This window comes from Chlorocebus sabaeus, chromosome 7, assembly GCF_047675955.1.
Source record: "Chlorocebus sabaeus isolate Y175 chromosome 7, mChlSab1.0.hap1, whole genome shotgun sequence".
NCBI lineage: Eukaryota > Metazoa > Chordata > Mammalia > Primates > Cercopithecidae > Chlorocebus > Chlorocebus sabaeus.
The window spans coordinates 113920841-113941608 of NC_132910.1; the positions used below are offsets into that span (position 1 = coordinate 113920841).

At 35.1% G+C, this 20768-nt stretch overlaps 1 protein-coding gene across 2 annotated transcripts in view; it reads right to left on the reverse strand.

Moving 5' to 3' along the window:
* Positions 1–1005: 1005 nt before the first annotated feature.
* Positions 1006–20768, reverse strand: part of NAF1 (nuclear assembly factor 1 ribonucleoprotein) — a 38541-nt gene continuing 18778 nt past the window's right edge. The window contains exons 4-8 of one of the 2 annotated variants that reach the window (XM_008000153.3): positions 20604–20686; positions 14875–15035; positions 11869–11920; positions 7887–7989; positions 1006–1245 (exon numbers count right to left, since the gene is read on the reverse strand). In XM_008000153.3, coding sequence (XP_007998344.3) covers positions 1109–1245; positions 7887–7989; positions 11869–11920; positions 14875–15035; positions 20604–20686 — 536 coding nt within the window. In that variant the 3' untranslated portion in view covers positions 1006–1108. Of the gene's footprint in view, positions 1246–2578; positions 3447–7886; positions 7990–11868; positions 11921–14874; positions 15036–20603; positions 20687–20768 lie in introns of those variants that run through there. The other variant, XM_008000152.3, reaches the window with a different exon arrangement.

Here is a 20768-nt window from a genome sequence, read left to right on the forward strand (position 1 = left end):
AGCCAATGCTCATTTACAATTCCAAAAATCCTAGGGTCCTTAAGAATTTTGCTACATCTACTCTGCCTGTGCTCTACAGATAGAAAAACTATGCCTGGATGACAGCACATCTTTTAATATCATGATTTACTAAAGATTTTAAGTCCACCATTCAGTAAAAGATTTCTTTCGAAATGTTGCTGATCATTAACAATGCACCTGGTCACCCAAGAACTCCAATGGAGATGTACAAGGAGTTGAATTTTTTTAATGCCTGCTAACACATCCATTCCACAGTCCATGGATCAAGGAATAGTTTTGACTTTCAAGTCTTACTATATAAGCATATTTTTTGTAAGGCTATAGCTGTCATAGTGATTCCTCTGATGGATTTGGGCAAAGTAAACTGGAAATCTTCTGGAAAGGATTCACCATTTAAGATGTCATTAACTACACTGATGATTCATGAGAGGGGGTCAAAATATCAATATTAACAGGAGTGTGGGAGAAGTTGATTCCAACCCTCATGAATAATTTTGAGGTGTTTAAGACTTCATGGGAGGAAGTAACGGAAGATGTGGTAGAAATAGGAAGAGAACTACAATTAGAAGTGGAACCTAAAGACGTGACTGAATTGCTGCAATCTCATGAAAAAACTTGAACAGATGAGGAGTTACTTCTTATGCATGAGTAAAAATGAGGTTTCTCAAGTAAAAGCTACTCATGGTGAAGATGCTATGAACACTGTTGAAATGATAACAAAGGACTTAGAATGCTACATAACCTTCTTAGTTGATAAGGCAGTAGCAGAGTTTGAGAGGACTTGATCCCAAATTTCAAAGTTTTAAGGAGAATAAAATGCTATCAAGTAGCATCACATGCTACACAGAAATCTTTGGTGAAAGGAAGAGCTAATTAACATAGCAAACTTAACTGCTGTCTATTAGGAGAAACTGCCACCTTTAGCAACCACTACCCTGATCAGTCAGCGGCCAACAACACTTGAGGCCAGACCCTCCACCAGCTAAAAGATTATGACTCACTGCAAGCTCAGAGGGTCATTATTATTTTTTGAGCAGTAAAGTACTCTTAAATTGAGATATGCACATTGGTTTTCTTAGGCACAATGCTATTGTATATTTAATAAACTACAGTAGCGTGTAAACATAACTTTTATACGCATTTGGAAACCAAAAACTTTGTGTGACTTATTTGACCGCAGTGGTCTGGATCTGAGGCCACAGTATCTGTGAGATATACCTGTACCTGAGGTAAAGAAATGGACAGATTTTTACTTTGAGATGGAGTCTTGCTCTGCCACCCAGGCTGGAGTGCAATGGTGTGATCTCGGCTTACTGCAACCTCTGCCTCCCAGGTTCAAACAATTCTCCTGTCTCAGCCTCCTGAGTGCTGGGATTACAGGCACGTGCCACCAAGCCCGGCTGATTTTTGTATTTTTAGTAGAGGCGCGGTTTCACCATGTTGGCCAGGCTGGTCTCGAACTTCTGACCTCAGGTGATCCGCCCACCTCGGCCTCCCAAAGTGCTGGGATTACAGGCATGAGCCACTGCACCCAGCCATGATAATCAGAGCAGCTTGATGACTAAAAATAACATGTTACTGTTCCCATTCTTGTGGAAAAGCATTTGGGTTTTTCTTTTAGTGCTTTTAGATATATTCTCATAAACTCTTAACAATATTCCAACAATCATAAAAAGACTGTGCTATAACCTGTGAAGGTAACTCCTGAAGAGAAGTTGCAAAAACATTTAAAAAAATAATGAAGAAAGTATTCACATGACAAAGTTAATGTATACCAAGGCAGAGCCTCTCAACTTGTGTACAAGGAATGCTGAAAGAGTCCCCTCAGCTCATGAGAAAGAAAAGTGGGGCCTTAGTGCAACCAGAGTGCATGGGCTTGTGTTAAGTGGTTTCCAGATTACTCCAATGTGCCATACAAACACTGTTTCCTAACTGTGTAAAGGAATGTAAGATTGGGAAACATCTAATTAGTGGAAATTGCTAATCAGAAAACCAGAAGAACTAGGTTCAACTCCTTGTCAACTCACTAGCTGAGTGATCTTAAATTACTTTAACCTCTTTGGGACACTTAGAGACTCCTCATTTACTAAATGAAAACTAGAGTATTTCAATGGTCTCTTCTAGTTCTAAAACCCATAATTTCCCTTACGTTGACACTTCATAATATAAAGCAGTAGTCATTACTCATTTAATTAAAAACTCTAAATTCAGATATTCAATAAATATTTGTTATTTACTGAACCTAGTCTGCATGTGAGGATCTGGAAAACAAATATGGAAGACAAAATCCCTAAATAGATCTTATTGTGAATAATCTTTACATCCCTTTTAGGAGGTTAAATAGTAAAGTCTTCTGAATAGTGCCCAAATAAAGGAAATATTTTGCACAGATAATGGAAGCTTGCCTATACATAAAAAATATTTTTTACTATAGCTATAATCAGAGCTTCTACCAATATATAAGAATTTTCTCCTCTATACCCTTCAACTGTTTTAAAAAGAAAAATTATGGTCATTTAAATTTACTCACAAATTACATCTGTAATTAAAATTGATTTCCAAAGTATAAATTTATAAAAATAGTTTAAAGACTCTCAAAAGGACTTCAACATCTTATATTCATATTACAGCAAGAAAATCAATGTGCTCCATATATTTTACCCATGATGAAACTTGTCCCATATCCATTACTATATACATAGTTTAACTGGGTGGGGTTGGGAGGGAGAGGCATGAATTCAAAATTTTAATTAAATATTACATAATTTAATGTTCCCCCAAGAATCTGAGCTGATATTTTCACATGAATACAATTTCACAAAGGTTACAAATATGTATCAACTTACAATAGAAGGAATCATCTAGTATTTTACAGTGTTTCTAAAAATCTAGCTCCATAATCACTCTTTAAAAAAACAAAAAAATCCTTACCACATAATATGAAAAGTCCACATTTCTCTGGAAATGCATAGTCACCTAATAGTAAGATCCAAAATGAGAATTACTATCTCCAGAGGAGGGTGGAGGAGGCAGCGGTGGAGGGGGAGGGGGTGGGGGTAGGGAGTATGGTAAGTTAAGTAATGGATGAGCTGCCATGTTTGGTGTAGCCCAACTCATGTTTACAGGTGGGGGTGGTGGTGGGGGTGGAGAGCGGAGTGGAAAATTATGCACATCAAACACTGGAAGAGGAAAGGGGTATTGTGGCATAATGGGATTATCTTGTCTCTGAGAAGGAAATCCTGAAGTCTCCTGAGATACCATATGTTCTGAATTATAGAAATGCTGAGGTGGAGGCCTGCCATGGCAAGATCGAGGGTATCTGCCCCTGGAAAATCCTCGTGTGAATTCTCTGTTACGATATCCTTTTGTATGCTCTGAAGTAGAGTGAGCATTCCAATTCTGATGTACTTCAGCAAAATCTTCACCTTTGAGTGAGGGGAGGGAAAATAAAACAACAAAAGTAAGTTTAATATATCAAAAAGCACTGTTTGAAATTTCAATTATGAATTTTCTTTATTATCCAGTATATCTTATGGCAGTTAAAAAAGTGTAAAACATAAAATGGTAAATTTTAAATGAATTTGAAAAGACAAAACTTAATGCCAAAGAAAGATAATCGAGCAAGTCAGAAAACACTTAGAGGATAACCATTCTACTCCAGCCAAACACCACAGAAGAAAATGTGTCACCATCTCTACACACTCTCAAAGGCTGAGTATGGATCCTAGACTTCTATCCTTGACAGGCAGTAATGAGGTACTCCAACCCTTCCACCGCAGCAGCATCAGGAACAGGCTGAACAGGGTGCCAGTAACAAGCCTCCCGGCAGTGACAATGAACATCACATGGGGAACCTGAACTTCCACCTCCACTGGCAGCAACAGTGTTCTTCCCTCTTTTACACTGTGACAATGTCAGAGAAGACTGAGTAGAGTTAGGATTTTTGTCCCCATCCAGTGATAACAAGGCCATCCTCCACTGGTGTCAGTGCATGCCATATGGGGAGGAATGACAAAGTACTCCTGTCCCTACCAGGCATAAGAAAATACCTCGAGGGGTGTCAGAACTTCTACCCTCATCCAGCAGTAACAAGGCACCCCTTGGCCAAAAGTGTCAACAGAGGCTGAGAGGAATACCTAGACTTCAATCTACCCCATTCTTTTTGCTGCCAGAGAAGCATTTTTAAAAAGACAAAGAAACAATTACAACAAACCCAGCTAAATCAGAAGATTTACATAAGATCCATGGTCTTGTAAAATAATACTCAATATCCCAAGTTTCAATAAAAGAAAATTGCTCATCACAAAAAGAACCAGGAAGATTTAAAATTCAATGAAAAAAAAAATTAACCAAGGGTGTCACAAAGATGTTAGAATTATGAAAGGTATTAAAGCAGTCATAAAAATGTTTCAACAAGATATTATGAACATTCTAAAAAATTAAAATTACAAAGTTTTAGCAAAGAAAGGATATAAAATAAAGAATAAACTGAAATTTTAGAACTGAACATTACAATAACCAAAATAAAAAACTCAATGGAACAATATTGAAGGAGAAGAACAAAGGACGGAAACTACCCAACTTCAAGACATAATAATATAAAGTTTAAGTGATCACAGCAGTGTGGTACTGGTGAAACAACGGACAAATAAATCAATGGGACAAAACAGAAGGTACAAAAATAGATCCCCATAAACATAATAAACTGATATTTAACAAAGGAGCAAAGGCAATACAACAGAGCAAAAGTAGTGTTTTTAACAAATGGGGCTGGAAAACCTGGACATCCATAGGCAAATAAATAAATAAATAAATAAATAAATCTAGACAATAATCTTACACTGTTCACAAGAATTAATTCAAAATGGATCACAGACCTCAATGTAAAATGCGGAATTATAAAATTCCTAAAAGATAACATAGAAGAAAATTTAGATGACCTTGGGTTGATAATGACTTTTCTTTAGAGATGGAGTCTGTAGACCCGGCTGGAGTGCAGTGGCATGATCTCAGCTCGCTGCAACCTCCACCGCCCGGGTCCCGGCTCAAGTAATTATCCAGACTCAGCCTCCCAAGTAGGAATACGCCACCATGCCCAGCTAATTTTTGTATTTTTAGTAGAGACGGGGTTTCACCATGTTGGCCAGGCTGGTCTTGAACTCCTGACCTCCTGATCTGCCCACGTTGGCCTCCCCACGTGCTGGGATTACAGGTATGAGCCACTGTGCTCGGCCAATAATGACTTTTTAGATAATGACTTTTTAGATAGGACATCAAAGGCATGATCCATGAAAGAAATGATCAATATGCTGAATTTCATTAACTTAAAAATTTCTGCTCCATGAAAGATACTGTCAGGAGAATGAAAGAAAAAAAGCTCAGAAGTTCAAGGTTACAGTGAGCTATAACTGTACCACTGCTTTCTAGCCCGGGCAACAGAGTAAGAAGATCTCAAAAAACAGACAAAAAAAAAAGAAAAAGAAAAAAAAAAAAGAAAAAAAGAAACCCCTCAGCAAGACATTTGTTGATGTAGATAAGATTCTAAAATTTACACTGAAAGGTAAAGGACCTAGAATACCAATTATAATTTTCAAAAAGAAAAATAAAGTAGGAGTTATCACTCTACGCAATTTCAAGACTAACCTCACATTCCATACAAAATTTAATTCAAAATGAATCACAACTGTACAATTTAAAACAGAAGACTACAAAACTTTTAGGGAAAAAAACAGAAGAAAATCATTAGGATCTAAAGCTAAGCAGGAAGTTATCAGATTCCATAAACAAAACTGATAGCTTTCCTCAAAACTAAAAAACTTTGGTCTTGCAAAAGGCCCTCTTAAAAGAGGGAAAAGACTACAGACTAGACAAATCATGAACAAACCACATATCTGACAGAAAGCGAGCATCTAAAATACACACTTTTAAATTCTCGTAACTCAACAGTAAAAATTCAGAAATACAATTTAAAAGTGGCAAAAGATAATGAACTGACGTATCACTGAAGATAGAGACAGTAAATGGGCACATGGAAAGATGTTCAATGCCATTAGTCATTAGGAAAATGCAAATTAAAACCACAATTATATTTGCACTACAAACCTAGCAAAATGGCCAAAATTAAAAAGAGTGATAACACCAAATGCGGGAGAAAATGCAAAGAAATTGTCACTCATCCATTGCTGATAAAAATGTAAAATGGGGGCCGGGCGCGGTGGCTCACGCCTGTAATCCCAGCACTTTGGGAGGCTGAGGTGGGCGGATCACGAGGTCAGGAGATCAAGACTATCCTGGCAAACACGGTGAAACCCCGTCTCTACTAAAAATACAAAAAAATTAGCCGGGCGTGGTGGCGGGCGCCTGTAGTCCCAGCTTCTTGGGAGGCTGAGGCAGGAGAATGGCATGAACCCAGGAGGCAGCGGAGCTTGCAGTGAGCCGAGATCGCGCCACTGCACTCCAGCCTGGGCGACAGAGCGAGACTCTGTCTCAAAAAAAAAAAAAAAAAAAAAAGTAAAATGGTACAGCCATGCTGAAAAACAGTATGGCAATTTCTTAGGAAACTAAACATACAATGCAACTATTATACAACCAAGCTATTGTACTCTTGGGCATTTCTTCCAGAAAAATAAAAATCTGTTTTCACAAAAAAACTGTACATAAATATTTATAGCTGCTTTATTCCTAATAACCCCAAAATGGAAACAGCCTAGATGTCCTTCAGTGGATGAATGGTTAGGTAATCTGGTAAATTCATGCCATGAAACGTTACTCTGTAATGAAGAGGAACAAACTATTATTGATACATGCAGTAATGTGGGTGGATGCACAGATTTTTTTTTTAAATTTTTTTTTATTATTATACTTTAAGTTCTAGGGTACACATGCACAACGTGTAGGTTTGTTACATATGTATACATGTACCATGTTGGTGTGCTGCACCCATTAACTCCTCATTTACATTAGGTATATCTCCTAATGCTATCCCTCCCCTGGTCCCCTCCCCACAACAGGCCCCGGTGTGTGATGTTCCCCCCCTTCCTGTGTCCAAGTGATCTCATTGTTCCATTCCCACTCATTGTTCTCACTATGAGTGAGAACATGCGGTGTTCGGTTTTCTGTTCTTGTGATAGTTTGCTGAGAATGATGGTTTCCAGCAGACACACAGATATTATGCTCAGTGGCAAAAGCCTTTCCCTAAGCATACTATATTGTATAACTTAACTTATATAATTTTCTGGATATGACAAAATATATGAAAATGGAGAACAGATTAATGGTTGCCATGAATGAAGGAGGGGCTGAGAGGTAAGGACGTGGCTGTGACTATAAAAAGGCAACTGGGTAGCTCTCTGGTGATGGAAATGTTGTATAGCTTCATTGTATCCTGTCGATATCCTGGCTGGGATAGTGTTCCATATATAGTTATGCAAGATGTTGCAACTGGGGGAAATTGAATAAAGGGCATACAACACCTCTCCTATTATTTTTACAACTGTATGTGAATCTACGGTTATCTCAGAAAGTTTAACTTTTTAAAAAAGGTAAAGGGAATGCATGTTTATAAATAAGATACTGTGATTTAGGGGTTCATCAAGTACTTGATCATGGAAGCAAACAGGTATCTTAAGAAAAAAGTGCTGACAAGCACAAGTAACAAGGTTTATTCTCTCTGTTACCCCAGGAAGCTATTTTTACTGCTTAAGTTCATAAAACTACCACATCTCCTGCTATGTAATGGCTCTAAATGTTAGCAGGATGCTAGGAGGTAAACAGAGAAAACCCAGATGTTTCCCTTGGTTTTATTATTGATAAACTTACATAGATGCAAATGAAGATAAAAAACTATATATATCGTATTCACTCACCTGGCTCATTCAATTCAGATTTGAGTTTTTTCCGGCCTTGAATCTGAGATTTTTTCCTCTGTTTGGCTTCTTTTTCTTTTTCATCATCACTGAAATCTAAGGCCTTGCAGAGAAAAGTATATAATAGGTTTATGTTACATGGATTTGCCAATTCAATATGCATACTTGGAGGTGAAGAAAACAAGCCTATTATTGATCATTGACTAAAAAAAGTTGCCTTTTTGATACTTAATATTTTCTATATCTGAATTAGACATGGTAGAAAAATAAAGTATTTTTTGATAAATGCTTAATGACTCTTTAATTAACACTGGTCAGTAATCAACCTTCAGATATGAGTCTGACTTCCAGTTTAGACTTAAGATTCATCATAGTATCAGATGCAAAAGGGTGCCAAAGGTAAGAGTATGAAGGACTAAGTAAATTATATACATTATCAGAGCCAATAAAAAATGGAAGACAATGTTCCATAATTCATTCATTCAAAATACACATCCAAGCACTGTTCTAAACATTTCATAGGTTCATTCTTTACAGGTTTATCATCTTATTTTTTAAATATAATTTTAACTATATAGCAAGAGCTATAAATAAATGAGGGAAAATAAGGGTACACAAATCATGAGGAAGCTATTTAGACAGGACCATAGGGAAAGGCTTTTTTTTTTTTTTTTTTTTGGCGCAGTGGCACGATCTCAGCTCACTGCACCTCTGACTCCCAAGTTCAAGCGATTCTCCCGCCTCAGTCTCCTGAGTAGCTGGAGTTACAGACGCACGCCAACCTGACCAACATGGCAAAGGCTTTTATAATAAGATACATGAATGATCCAACTCCTAAGAGGAAATTATTTAAAAATTAAAGGTGGCAAAACTCATATGCAACTAAGAATTAGGATTCATTCTTATAATCCACCGAGGAAACCAAGATTTATGAGCTATTTATCTTATGACTGCCATGGTATCTACAGTTCAGGCATTTTATTATTCTATTAACACCAGAAAACTTTTATTATGTTTCATACAAAAAATATATGAAAGCAGGCCCACTATGTATGGATGGATACACATTTAAAAAGAAATAAAATGTAAATGAAAATCTTTGTATGTAATTTTCAGTATGGCTTCACTGGAATACATTCTAGATCAAATCCTCCATCAACAGGAATCCATACACTTCAGATTCTGAAATCTAATTTGAAAACATGAAATAATTGTATGCCTTCTAATGGACTATTTCTTATTACTGATCTCAATGGGGTAAGATTTTAAAACTCAGGTTAAATCTGGTATCTGACAGACACTAGAAAGTATGGAGATCAGATAGAAGACTCCTTTTTCTGAGAAAACAGATTAAATGTACAATGAACGAGTGCTACGACTTAATGCTATGTTATTATAGTGCTGGAAAAGGAGAAAAAAGGAAAAGGAAGACTTCTTGATATGGATAACCCAATAGAAATACCTGAATGAGTTAGCTATGAAAATAAAGAGAATTTTCAGGGAATGGAAACAACACACACAGAGGCATGATAGAACATAGTATATACAAAAAAGAAAAATAGTTCTGAAAGGTAAAGTGAACGCTGCTGCTTCTTACACAGCAAAACCAGAAAAGATAAAATTGGAGGCGCTAATAAGGAACCTTATTGTGCCATTTTAAATAACTGAACATCATCTTAAGAGCAGGAGGGAGGAACGAAGGATTTTAATTGGGAATAGTTTATTTCACAGAGATGACTTTGGTAGTATTTTGCTATCACTCCTAAAATCAGAGAAAAATTCACGTCTCTTATATGCAAATTAATTCATATTTCCATTCATTAAATAAATTTATTCAACCATAAAGTATATGGTGGCATATTAAAAATGGCTATGAAGATGAATATGATACAACCCTAGGTAATTTTTAGTTTATTTACACAGTCCAACATTTCATAACATATAATTTCTCTTATTTTCCTTTATGCAAGCTTTCTATTTTCATATCACATGATGTTTCTCTTTTCTCTTTTTAAGTTTAAACTTCACGAATTTATAATTTTAATCTATGATCAACACCAGGCAATAATTCTATACTACAAAGTTTCATCAACAAATATTACATAATTAAATCCCAACATACTTAATGATCCAGTTCTAGCTACTTGGAAAAAACGAACACCATGAACTAGGTGAGATGTAATTTGGCAATTAACCTAGTCAAACCAATTTTACGAATAACTCACATTGCTGTAATTGGTAACTTCAACGGTTAGGTCAGAAACAACAGGGATTCATTAGAATATCTGGATTTTGGTCAGGTGCGGTGGCTCATGCCTATAATCTCAGCACTTTGGGAGGCAGAGTGGGGTGGATTACTGGAGGTCAGGAGTTCAAGACTAGCCTGGAACAACATTGTGAAACCCCATCTCTAATAAAAATACAAAATTAGCTGGGCGTGGTGGCATGTGCCTGTAATCCCAGCTACTCGGGAGGCTGAGGCAGGAGAATCGCTTAAACCCGGAGGCAGAGGTTACAGTGAGCCGAGATTGTGCCACTGCACTCCAGCCTGGGCAAAAAGAGCAAAACTCCATCCCACACCCAAAAAAAGAAAAAAGAATATCTGGATTTTACAAGAAATATGTTTTGAGATATTTATGAATCTCTAAACATTTTAAAACATGTAATTCCAGTAATAAGATGCTCTAGATGCTCTAAACTTAATTCAGAACATTAAGTGAATATTCAGAGTCTTAATTGAAATCACATAAATACACAGACTTAGAAAACATAATTCCATTTTAATTCAGATACTAAGCAAGGATCATTCACTGGTTAAGTGATTAATACCTGTACAAAACCCTCTAAGTGGGTATAAACCTGATTCATACCTCAGTAAAATTAGAAACTAACACAGATCATGATTTAGCATTGCTTTAAATATCTAAAATGACCAAGGTTAAATCTGTAAATATCAAAAATCTGTAATACTGGCTGGGCAAGGTGGCTCATTCCTGTAATCCCAGCACTCTGGGGGGCTGAGGCAGGAAGATCGCTTGAGGGCAGGAGGATCACTTGAGGCCAAGAGCTTGAGACCAGCCTGGGCAACATAGTTAGACCCCCATGTCTATATTTGTTTTAAAAAAAACCAAACTGTAATACTGAGAAAACCTCATAAGAACTGCCAAGAAAGTTTTAAAAACTCTCCTGTATGATTTTTACTTATAAAAATATTTATATACATTTTTATTTTATACTATATAAATACATGCTATTTTTAAGAAATGAATATATTCATTGTAATTCAAAAAAAAAAAAACCCTCAAGATAATCTGCTTAAACACTTTCATGGAATGTTAACCAAGTAATCCTATTAAATCATTAACTCATTTATATATTATTCCTAAATTTACTACACATTTCCAGGAAGACTAGATTATCAAGTCACCTTGGGGCATAAAACTATTGTTTTGCTGACGTAGATACAAAAAGAAAATCAAGGTCCCTTTTTAGAAAGGTAGTTATGTCGTTAAAAAGTAGAGAGTTAGGTAGCTTCCAGTGATCTTGTGCTCCCAATGATTTTGTACTTTCAAAAGAAGGGCAGCTTACTACTACTAAAAGTACCACGTCTTCACGTCCCATACGGTGGGTGTATTTACTAAACTGAATTAAATTTTTTAAAACTAATGACAGCCTGCCTTTATCACACATCAACAAAGTTGACAAAAATAGCAAATTACATTGTAAATAAGGTGATAATTATTAAAATACAACTAAATGTAACTGAAAAAAGTTTTTTTCCTAAATGACCAACCAAAACCTTTCATTGAAAGGTATAAAATAGTCATCTAGGAGGGTGAGAGAATACATGGGCTAGAACAGGAGAAGGCAGTATGGCTGCTAGCCAGTATTAATGACTTCCCTAACAGCAAGAATGATAAAATTTATAAGACTAAGTCCTGCCCTACTTTATAAAATGTTGCATAAAAAAACTTATACTTACCTCTGGTGGTGGTTCCTGATCATTCTTCCACGATGCATCTGATCCCTTATCCCTGGGTGGGGTGGGGATGGGAGTCAAAAAAGTATTTATCACAATTCTGTTAAGTGCTTATAACTTAAAAGTACAGAAAATAATAAAGGACATGAGTTCAACCTTTAATTTTGCAATACACTTATGTGTCTTTTACCTTATTTCAAAAGATGTGGGAAGTTCCTCAGAAAAACACAAAAGTTGGGCAAATATAAATATTAGGATTAGGGAATTGGAATGAGAAGCCAAAGCTATGGTGTGCAGTGGAAAGCAGACGGACAGCGCTTTTGATTTTTGTTTTCATGATATTTGCAGTTTTCACAAAACTGAGTTTTAAAAAAATGCTTATTTCACGCCAACTGTAGATCGGAAGTTGTTCCACGTGCGAACTACACAAAACTATGAGCCATTCCCTTTTCAAAGATTTTACAGGTTTAATGGCAGAGATATCAATATGAATTATTTTCTCCTCAGTTTACCTGAGGAATGTCAGTAATCCTCTATGAGTAACCAAGGCTTATTCCAACACTGATTCTCAAAGCAGAGAGGGTCAAATAAAGGCTAACTATGAATAGTTTGAGGAAGAGGAAGAGGAGCTGCTTTAAAGATTCTGAAGGACAATATAACAACTGGCATGTGTGAAATGTGTAATTGCAGCTGAAAATCAACAACTTTTGGTGGAGAGTTTTACACTTTATAACCAACAGAAGTACAGACATCTATTATGAGCAGTATAATTTGTGAAAGCTCATTTTTAATCTTTTTAATTTTGTTAATTTCATAGTTTCAAGTACTATTTTGTTATTTCATTATGTTAAAATATCACAAAGTAAAATATTACAAAGTATTAGGACTAGATGTCCTTATTGTTTTAAACTAGATCTCAAAAATAAGATTCCCAGGAATTAAGGCCATTAAAATCAATGTACAGATGTCAGTTTGCTGGCACAACATGAAAGTTGTTAAGTTTGCTTTAAATTTTTGATTCAGAACTTTGACATTATATATGAGCCATTATCAATGACTTTTCCATCACTTAAAAGAAAAAAAGCATTTCGTCAATTGTCATTTCACACATGCGCCTTAAATACAGTTCTGGTATTCCTTTCTGCATACGTGACATCTCATGATCTGGACTACTGTTAGCCTGGAATCACAGATAAATATGGGAAACATTCCCCAACTACTGCGTCTATTACAAAAAATCAAAATCTACTAATGGAAAGATCAAGCAACATTTCAAAAAGCACTTTTAACAAGACAGTAAGTACACGAGAAACTAAGATCAAAATAACCTCATCAGAGAACAGTAAGCTTGAAAGGAGCTGAACTTCTCTACCTCAAAGACAAAGTCCTCCACCGAGTTCCCATGACAGACACCAAAATGCAGTCTAGAATACAACAGTTTTCCTGGGGGAGGGAGGTTTCTGAAATATAGGTCTAATTTCCCAATTCACTGATTTACTACTACTTCTTAATAGAAGAACTGCAAATCAAAACCAAAGACTGAATCTATTATTTAAAATCTATTTAAAAACCATCTTCAGAAAACTTCTTCAAGTTTATCTGTTTTAAGCTAAAATACTCTATTTGTTAAAAAGCTGCATATATGGCATATCCACAGCAGTATCTTTATATTCAAAACAGGATGAAATGCTAAATATTTAAAGCATTTTAGAACATATTAGTATCTTGAAGGCTTTGTGTCTATTTAATTCATCTTTCTTGTCAGTGTTATTTAGGAAAATAACCTTATGCAATCTGAAGAATAACTTAGGCAAAATATTCCTCCAGATATTTATGTAGATTCTTAAACATGAGTTAAATCAATTATCAGGACCAAAATTTTCATCTCTGAAATAAATGAAATTTGGTGACTTGAGACTTTATTTAATATGTAAGTGGCATAAGTAATCTTCTTATGCCATGCAACTGGGGCTGGTACCTTTGACATAATATCAAAGTTACTCAGTGACCAAAGCTCCTTTGTTTTCCTGCAAAAACAGCATCTATAAAAATCTATCGCCTAGGTTTTAAGTTTCCAATAAAAGAAGAGCTAGAACTAAAAGGAACTTTGTGTCAAACTGAGTGCAAAGTCTTTCTGGATTTAACCTTCCCCCAATCTTTGGCAGTCTTTTCTTCCACTCCCAATCTGAAAATATTTTTAGTGGCTCATATTCATTACATCATTCGAAAGCATTCAAGTTATTTTTATTAAAAAAAACTATTCTACTTAAATTCATATGCTATCTGATGATATAAAAAATTAAATAACATAATTATAACAAGTTCAACTGATACAAACAGCTCTACGACTAACAGCTGGCAACAGCTAACATTTGAAAAATATTCAACCAATGGGAGCAAAAATATAAAAAAATTGCTGGTCACATGCCACAGAAATCACTCAGCATTATTTGTAGAGAAAATGGAGAGCACTGGTTTGTTGGTTAGGTCAACTCCACGTACCATGGCTTTCTACACAATTCTTCAGGGATATGTGTTAGTTGTCTCTCTACAAACTTACAATTTATAAGCAAAATAAAAAGATATACTCATTTTTTTTTCTCTTGAAAATTAAGTTTTATTGAAGAGCAAGGTCTCTAAATAGAATCCAAAGACAATTTTACTTAACTGAAAAAAAAGTTATTAAGAAATGATAGTAATATTAGTACTAATACTAAAATAGCAAGTACATTAAAGAAAGTATATAATGGGAAAAACACTGAACTAGAATCAGATAGTGTACAAGGCTCAAATGTGCTCTTAATGGCTGATTATTTCATTTTTTGCAAAAGATATGAGTTCTACGTACAAAATCTGAAAATAATTGTAGGCTTCAAAGATATTGTTAGGAAGATAAATGAACTCATTGCGAGGGAGACACAATGTAACTATAAGAAACTACACCACTGAGAATTATTCCTAAAATGTAAGTTACGTAAGTGAAGAACAACATGGCAGTAAAGTACTTACTGTTTAAGTTTTTCTGTGAATATATATTGGGTGAAATCTTTCATTGATGGAGCAAAATACATAGTCTCCTTTATTTTAATACCTTTACTCTCAATGTGATCTGAAGAATTAAACCGTAACACATAAAATGGATGTGCAACAGGTCCAAATATCTCAAATATCTGTAATAGAAACACAAAGTCCTCTTTTAACATGTAAAATAACTATTTGAAAACTTAGTAGTGTTTTCTTTTAAAAATCCCACTGATAATTGCTAGAACAAGGTAATTTTGTCAATGTTAGGGCAATAAAATAATTTTTTATTTATATTTATGTCATTTTTACATACTCAGTCTTCATGTATTGATTAAAATGCACTCGCTCATTCCAGATTTCCCTTCTATGAATGTAAAAACAGTAACAAGTTTGTTCCTCACCAAATTCAAATCATTTTGGTGGTACCAACTAGATGCAAACTATGATTTTTTTAAATTATTGTTCATTTAAGTTGTAAGGTACAAAGAAAAGGATTATAACTGGTAACTTTTGAGAAATAACATATGTATACATTTGGAATCATCAGATGGGAAATATAAAAGCAAGCTTCTAACTTCAATAGGTGTTAAATCACTTTTGCTGTTTCCATAGTGTTAGGAATTTTGTAAAATTAAAGACTTTTTCTAATTTAACAAATAATAAAGTAGAAGTTATTTACGTTTAAAAAACACAAAGATAGTGCAGCCTTTAACATTTAACTAAAACAACTGCTTTTAGCAGAACCACATATTTTACTTCTGAAAACGTTTTAAGAATAATGAAAGGAAACCTCTTGGTTTCAAACTGTATTTTCTTCTCAAAATACGTGAATTAAAAAATATATTTTCTGGCTGGGTGCGGTGTGGCTCACTCCTGTAATCCCAGCACTTTAGGAGGCGAGGCGGGTGGATCACCTGAGGTCAGGGGTTCAAGACCAGCCTGGCCAACATAGTGAAACCCCATCTCTACTAAAAATACAAAAATTAGCCGGGTATGGTGGCAGGCACCTGTAATCCCAGCTACTCAGGGGGCTGACGGAAGAGAATCGCTTCAACCCAGGAGGCAGAGGCTGCAGTGAACCGCGATTGTGCCATCGCACTACAGCCTAGTGGACAAAAGCGAGATAATACATGTATATTATAGAGATAAGACCATGACCATTGCCAGTACAGATTTTTCCAGTCTTTTTTCTAATACGTTATTTTTTCTTTACGACCATACTGTAGTTTTGTATACTGTCCCTTTTTAAAAACCCAAAGTTGTTCCATTTTATATTCTTTGTAAGTATAATTTTAGCAATTATAAAACACCTCTTTACAGAATCAGAACAACTTATTTAACTTCTTTCTTTTTGTAGGACATTTAGACAGCTTACAATTTGTTCAACATAATACATGATGCCATGATAAAAATCTTATATATAAATCTCTATACTTCAGATTTCCTAAAAGTTGATTTGTAAGGAGGGGAAGTATTGAAGCTGAAAGTACGATAATTAACACTAAGGCATAAAAGTTTTAATAGAAATTACTAAATAGCTTTCTAAATAGCTTGGACCAATTTATACCAACTGCCTTGAACATGGTTGTTTTATCACATCCTCAGTTCTTGATTTTTGATAGCAAATGCTCTGCACATTTTAAGATCTTTAGTACAGCACTGAATCTTTTATTCGTTTACACTAAGGTGTAAAACAGCTCACCTATCAGGGCACCACCATTCTGAAGATACGTGTACTCTAGAAAGAAGTAGTGACATTAAAAACTATTAAAATGCCAGTGTATTATGAAATAACACTAACAGCATCACAAATTTAAAGCTTTAAAAAAGTGTAAAAGCAAAAAACTTTAAGAAAATAGCAAGACATTTGCTTTGAAAAGGTTTAGATAAATCCAGTAGACCTCATCCAGTAAGAACTGCGAAGGACGGAAGAGGTGTACTCAGCACCACTCTTACTGGCCTATCTGACATATATTATTGTAGTCTTATTTTCACTTAAAATTGTTTTAAAAACAATTCATAAGTTTAATTCCATCAAATACAGGCAAACCCAATTCTTCGTTTGGGCAGAGATTAAATGTCCCATCAACCAGGAAAAAACACTTCCTATAATAATGAATGTGAAGGCCATATTTAGAAAATTGTGAAACAAAATGAAATTTATTTATAATCTACCTCCTTTGTCTTATTTTATTTCTTCCCTATTGACCAATCCACCAATCCCCATCAACAATTATAAATAAAACATGAAATTCATACATTCTAAAACAAAAAAAAAACAAAAAAAAAAACCTTTTAAGTTTCCTGTGTATCCATTAATATAAGGTAAAATAATCAGTGTGCAACCTGGTACATAGACTATTTCCCAGGTATTTGTTTCCTAGATAGCATGAATCCATTTCCTAAGAGTGAAAAACGATTTCAATGGAAAAATTCCCTTGCAAACTTCAGGTCTATGCAGTATGGTTTGAACTAAAATATAAGTGACATTCAAAATTCTTGGACAAAATCAAAGCATAATATTTTAGTTGACTGTTCCTAGGTTCTGAAGTGTTTATGAGCCACAACTATAATGAAATCATTATAAAGTTTTACGTAAAATAACATTACAGGCAGTAGATAACAGGAAGCCATACAATAGACAGTATGTGACATGAGCCAATACTAATAGGTATGTTACAGGAAAACTTGACCAAGTTCACATAAGCAATTTAGCTAATCCAGAGTAGAAAACAGGAATTTAATAATATTTTAAATCACCATTAGCCTCTAAGTGTAGAGTTTAGATTGACTAATACCTAAGAGCTAAAGTGTAAAGAGTAACTTAAGACACAGCAAAGCTCAGGCCAGCCCACTTCTCCTCATACAGCTCCATATGAGGCACCCATATTCCTTCTCAGTCATTCCACCCAACATAGGGGATTTTGTAACTTCCATACTACCTGATTCAAGATAAAAGCAAAGGAAGTAAAAGATTGTAAGGAGAGTATAAGAAATTGAATTTGGAAAAGTAGCAGCTGAGACCTCTACTATGAGGTGGGCAAGCAGCTTTCTTTGTATCTTTAAAAATGGTATATATTCTGTAGGTGTTCCTATAAAAATTTAATCCAACTGATGCTTTATACTTGCCCTGTCATTGAGAAGTGGTTTCTTAGGTATCCTTTCACTTGGCTCTAGCTGATAATACTCACCATTTTTTACTCAAAGGCATCATATTTTTGCTACAAGATCTCCAAGGATTCCTATCACACACAGAGGTTAATACACACCATAACAACAACGTGGTACAGCTATAATGTAGGGTCTGCTGGGAAAAGTAACTGACAAGCAGAGAAGATATAGAGTGCATGCAGTTCCCCAAATTCCATCCCAGCATAGGATGGGCTTAAATGTTCTGTGTGCACCATGGCAAAAGTTTCAGTGGCGTAGAAGGCCTGTTTGAGCCAGCAGGCTGGACGTGCACAGATAATACTGCAAAAGGGAGAATGAGCTGTACTCTCCTCCCCCTCTCCACACACACACCATGTCACAAACTTATAAGTTATCTAGAGGGGGCTAGGTAACTCCCAGTTTTTCTATTATCTAGGAGGGGACTAGGTAAATTCCAGTTTCTCTAAGTAACAATAACTACATCAAGGAATCTCCAGGACTAGGAACAATGCTGGCAGACTGTGCCTGTGAAGGGCCAAGATTTGCATGCTGCCACCTGGGAACAGCCTTTAAAGAATGTCTCTCCAGGTAAGCCAGCTTTGGGCTAAACTGCCAAAGGAGAAAGGAAATGAGGAAAGGAACCTTTACAACTATTCAGCATTGTCTTTTATCAATCACTTTATGCTTTTTTCAATTCCCATTAACAAAAATGAAGAAAATACAGATAAATGGAGTATTCTAATCTATTAGGTAAACTGATCATTTCAATCACTGTATTACTGTATCACAAGTTACCTTGAAATATGTCATGAGAACTGAGGGGGTGGGGAACAACACTCCATCAATATAAAAGAGTCCTCTAGAAAATCATCATATCCTACCAAACAAGACAGTAATATAATCTTTTAAAAAGGAATCAGTAAAAATTTCCTACCCACTGATATATGAGAAGGAAACAGATTTCACTAGTTATCAAGAGACCTAGCAATTATTAGGATTAAAGGGCAAAGGTAAGAATAAAAATCTGAGACTGTCCTCCCTTAATCAGTGGGGAAGGCAAAGGGAGGTGGAAGGGAAATGAACCTGGGTTGTAATCTCATCCATTTCAGCTTTGTGACTTTTTAGCAAGGTTTCTCAAGTTTTAAAATAGAGGTAATTCTACTTCCTTGCAGGGTTTTAGTGAACTTAAAATGATAACATAAATATCACTGTAGCTGATTACTATTGTGTTACTGAAGAGGGAAAAGATGTTCAATGGCTTGCTACTGAAGGTAAAACTAATTTAGTATTTAGATAAGACAGGCTAACAATCTGAAAGGTACTCAGTTTCATATTGTGCTTATTGGTTTAACAAATACTTTCTAATCTCTACTTCCACTACTATTTTGGGGAATCAGTATTTTTCAAAGACTTGTCACAAAGTCTTTCAAAAGCATTTATAAGGCATTCTATGTAAAATTAGAAATAGATTTAATTTTTGTCAACAGGCTTATGCCATATAACTAAAGTTAGAGGTATAAATGTTGTATTTTAACTGACTCCTTTCAAAGTTAAATGACAACTGAATATTAATATTATTAGTCACATTTACATGTCTAGAAATTCAAATGTAGTGGAAAATACAAAAAAATGCCTGTTTAGAGGTTTTAATTTAGCAAAGTGTTGAGTATTTTCAGATTAAAATTGTCTTAAGTTAGGTACTAAGAAAAAAAGACAACTGTCATTAAAATCACAAATAGCTCCTTTCTTGTTTGTATTCAACTCAATACACATTTACTTGGCAAAAATAATTTCCAAAGAACTGTACTAGGTACAATGGGGAATATCAAGGTGAATAAAACTGTCCCTATTGCCAGGAAATAAATACTTACTTAGTATTTATATCCTTGGTTTCAGAAAGTTATTATGTCTTCTGCCGACCAGTCAGAATTGCCTACTTGCTGGGTACAGTGCACAGTTTTCTATATTAAGGTGGACATGCAGGGTTGTTACATTAGAAAGATGTTAAAAGGGACCAAATCTTATAGTAATTACTCGAGTGCACATATTTGTAATTCTCCAGGATGTAAGATACAGTGACAATTCACTGCTGTCAGTGAAATATTTTTCTATTTGGAAAAGATTCCACACTGAGCTTCCATCTGAGGAAGTCAAAGTCTGAAAAGGCTGAGAGCCACTATTCAAAGGAGCTCACAAGACAAAAATGCTTAAGAGCTACTATACTATGGGAAGTCTTCTTCACTCAGCTGGGTATATGGAGGGTAGGAAACGATGTGCTATACATTACGCAGACTCACTGCCTAGCAAGTTATCTGAAAAACACTAGGAAAGAATTCTATACATGTGTATTTAATAACTCATGTGGCAAAGAGTAATCATCAGTAGTAAACCAATTTACAGACAGATATGAAGTACTGAAGGAAATCAAGAATGTACTGAAACTAGAGAGCTCTAGATTGTCCATCAATTAAAATAAATAAACTCTTCTGAGAACTGATGGGGAAAGTCAGAAAAAAACAATAAATAAATAGAATAATTTGTAAGATTTGAAATGTTTTACAAACCTTTCCTGCTGCTTGTCGATCACTTTTAAAAATTACAGTCTCCTCATTAACTGGAGGTAGGTTAGTCATAGATTCAATTATTACTGAAAAATAAAATAGGTTACTTCAAGATTTACTTATAAGAGAATGTAGAATTTTAATGAAAATCTAAGCTTTAATTCCAAT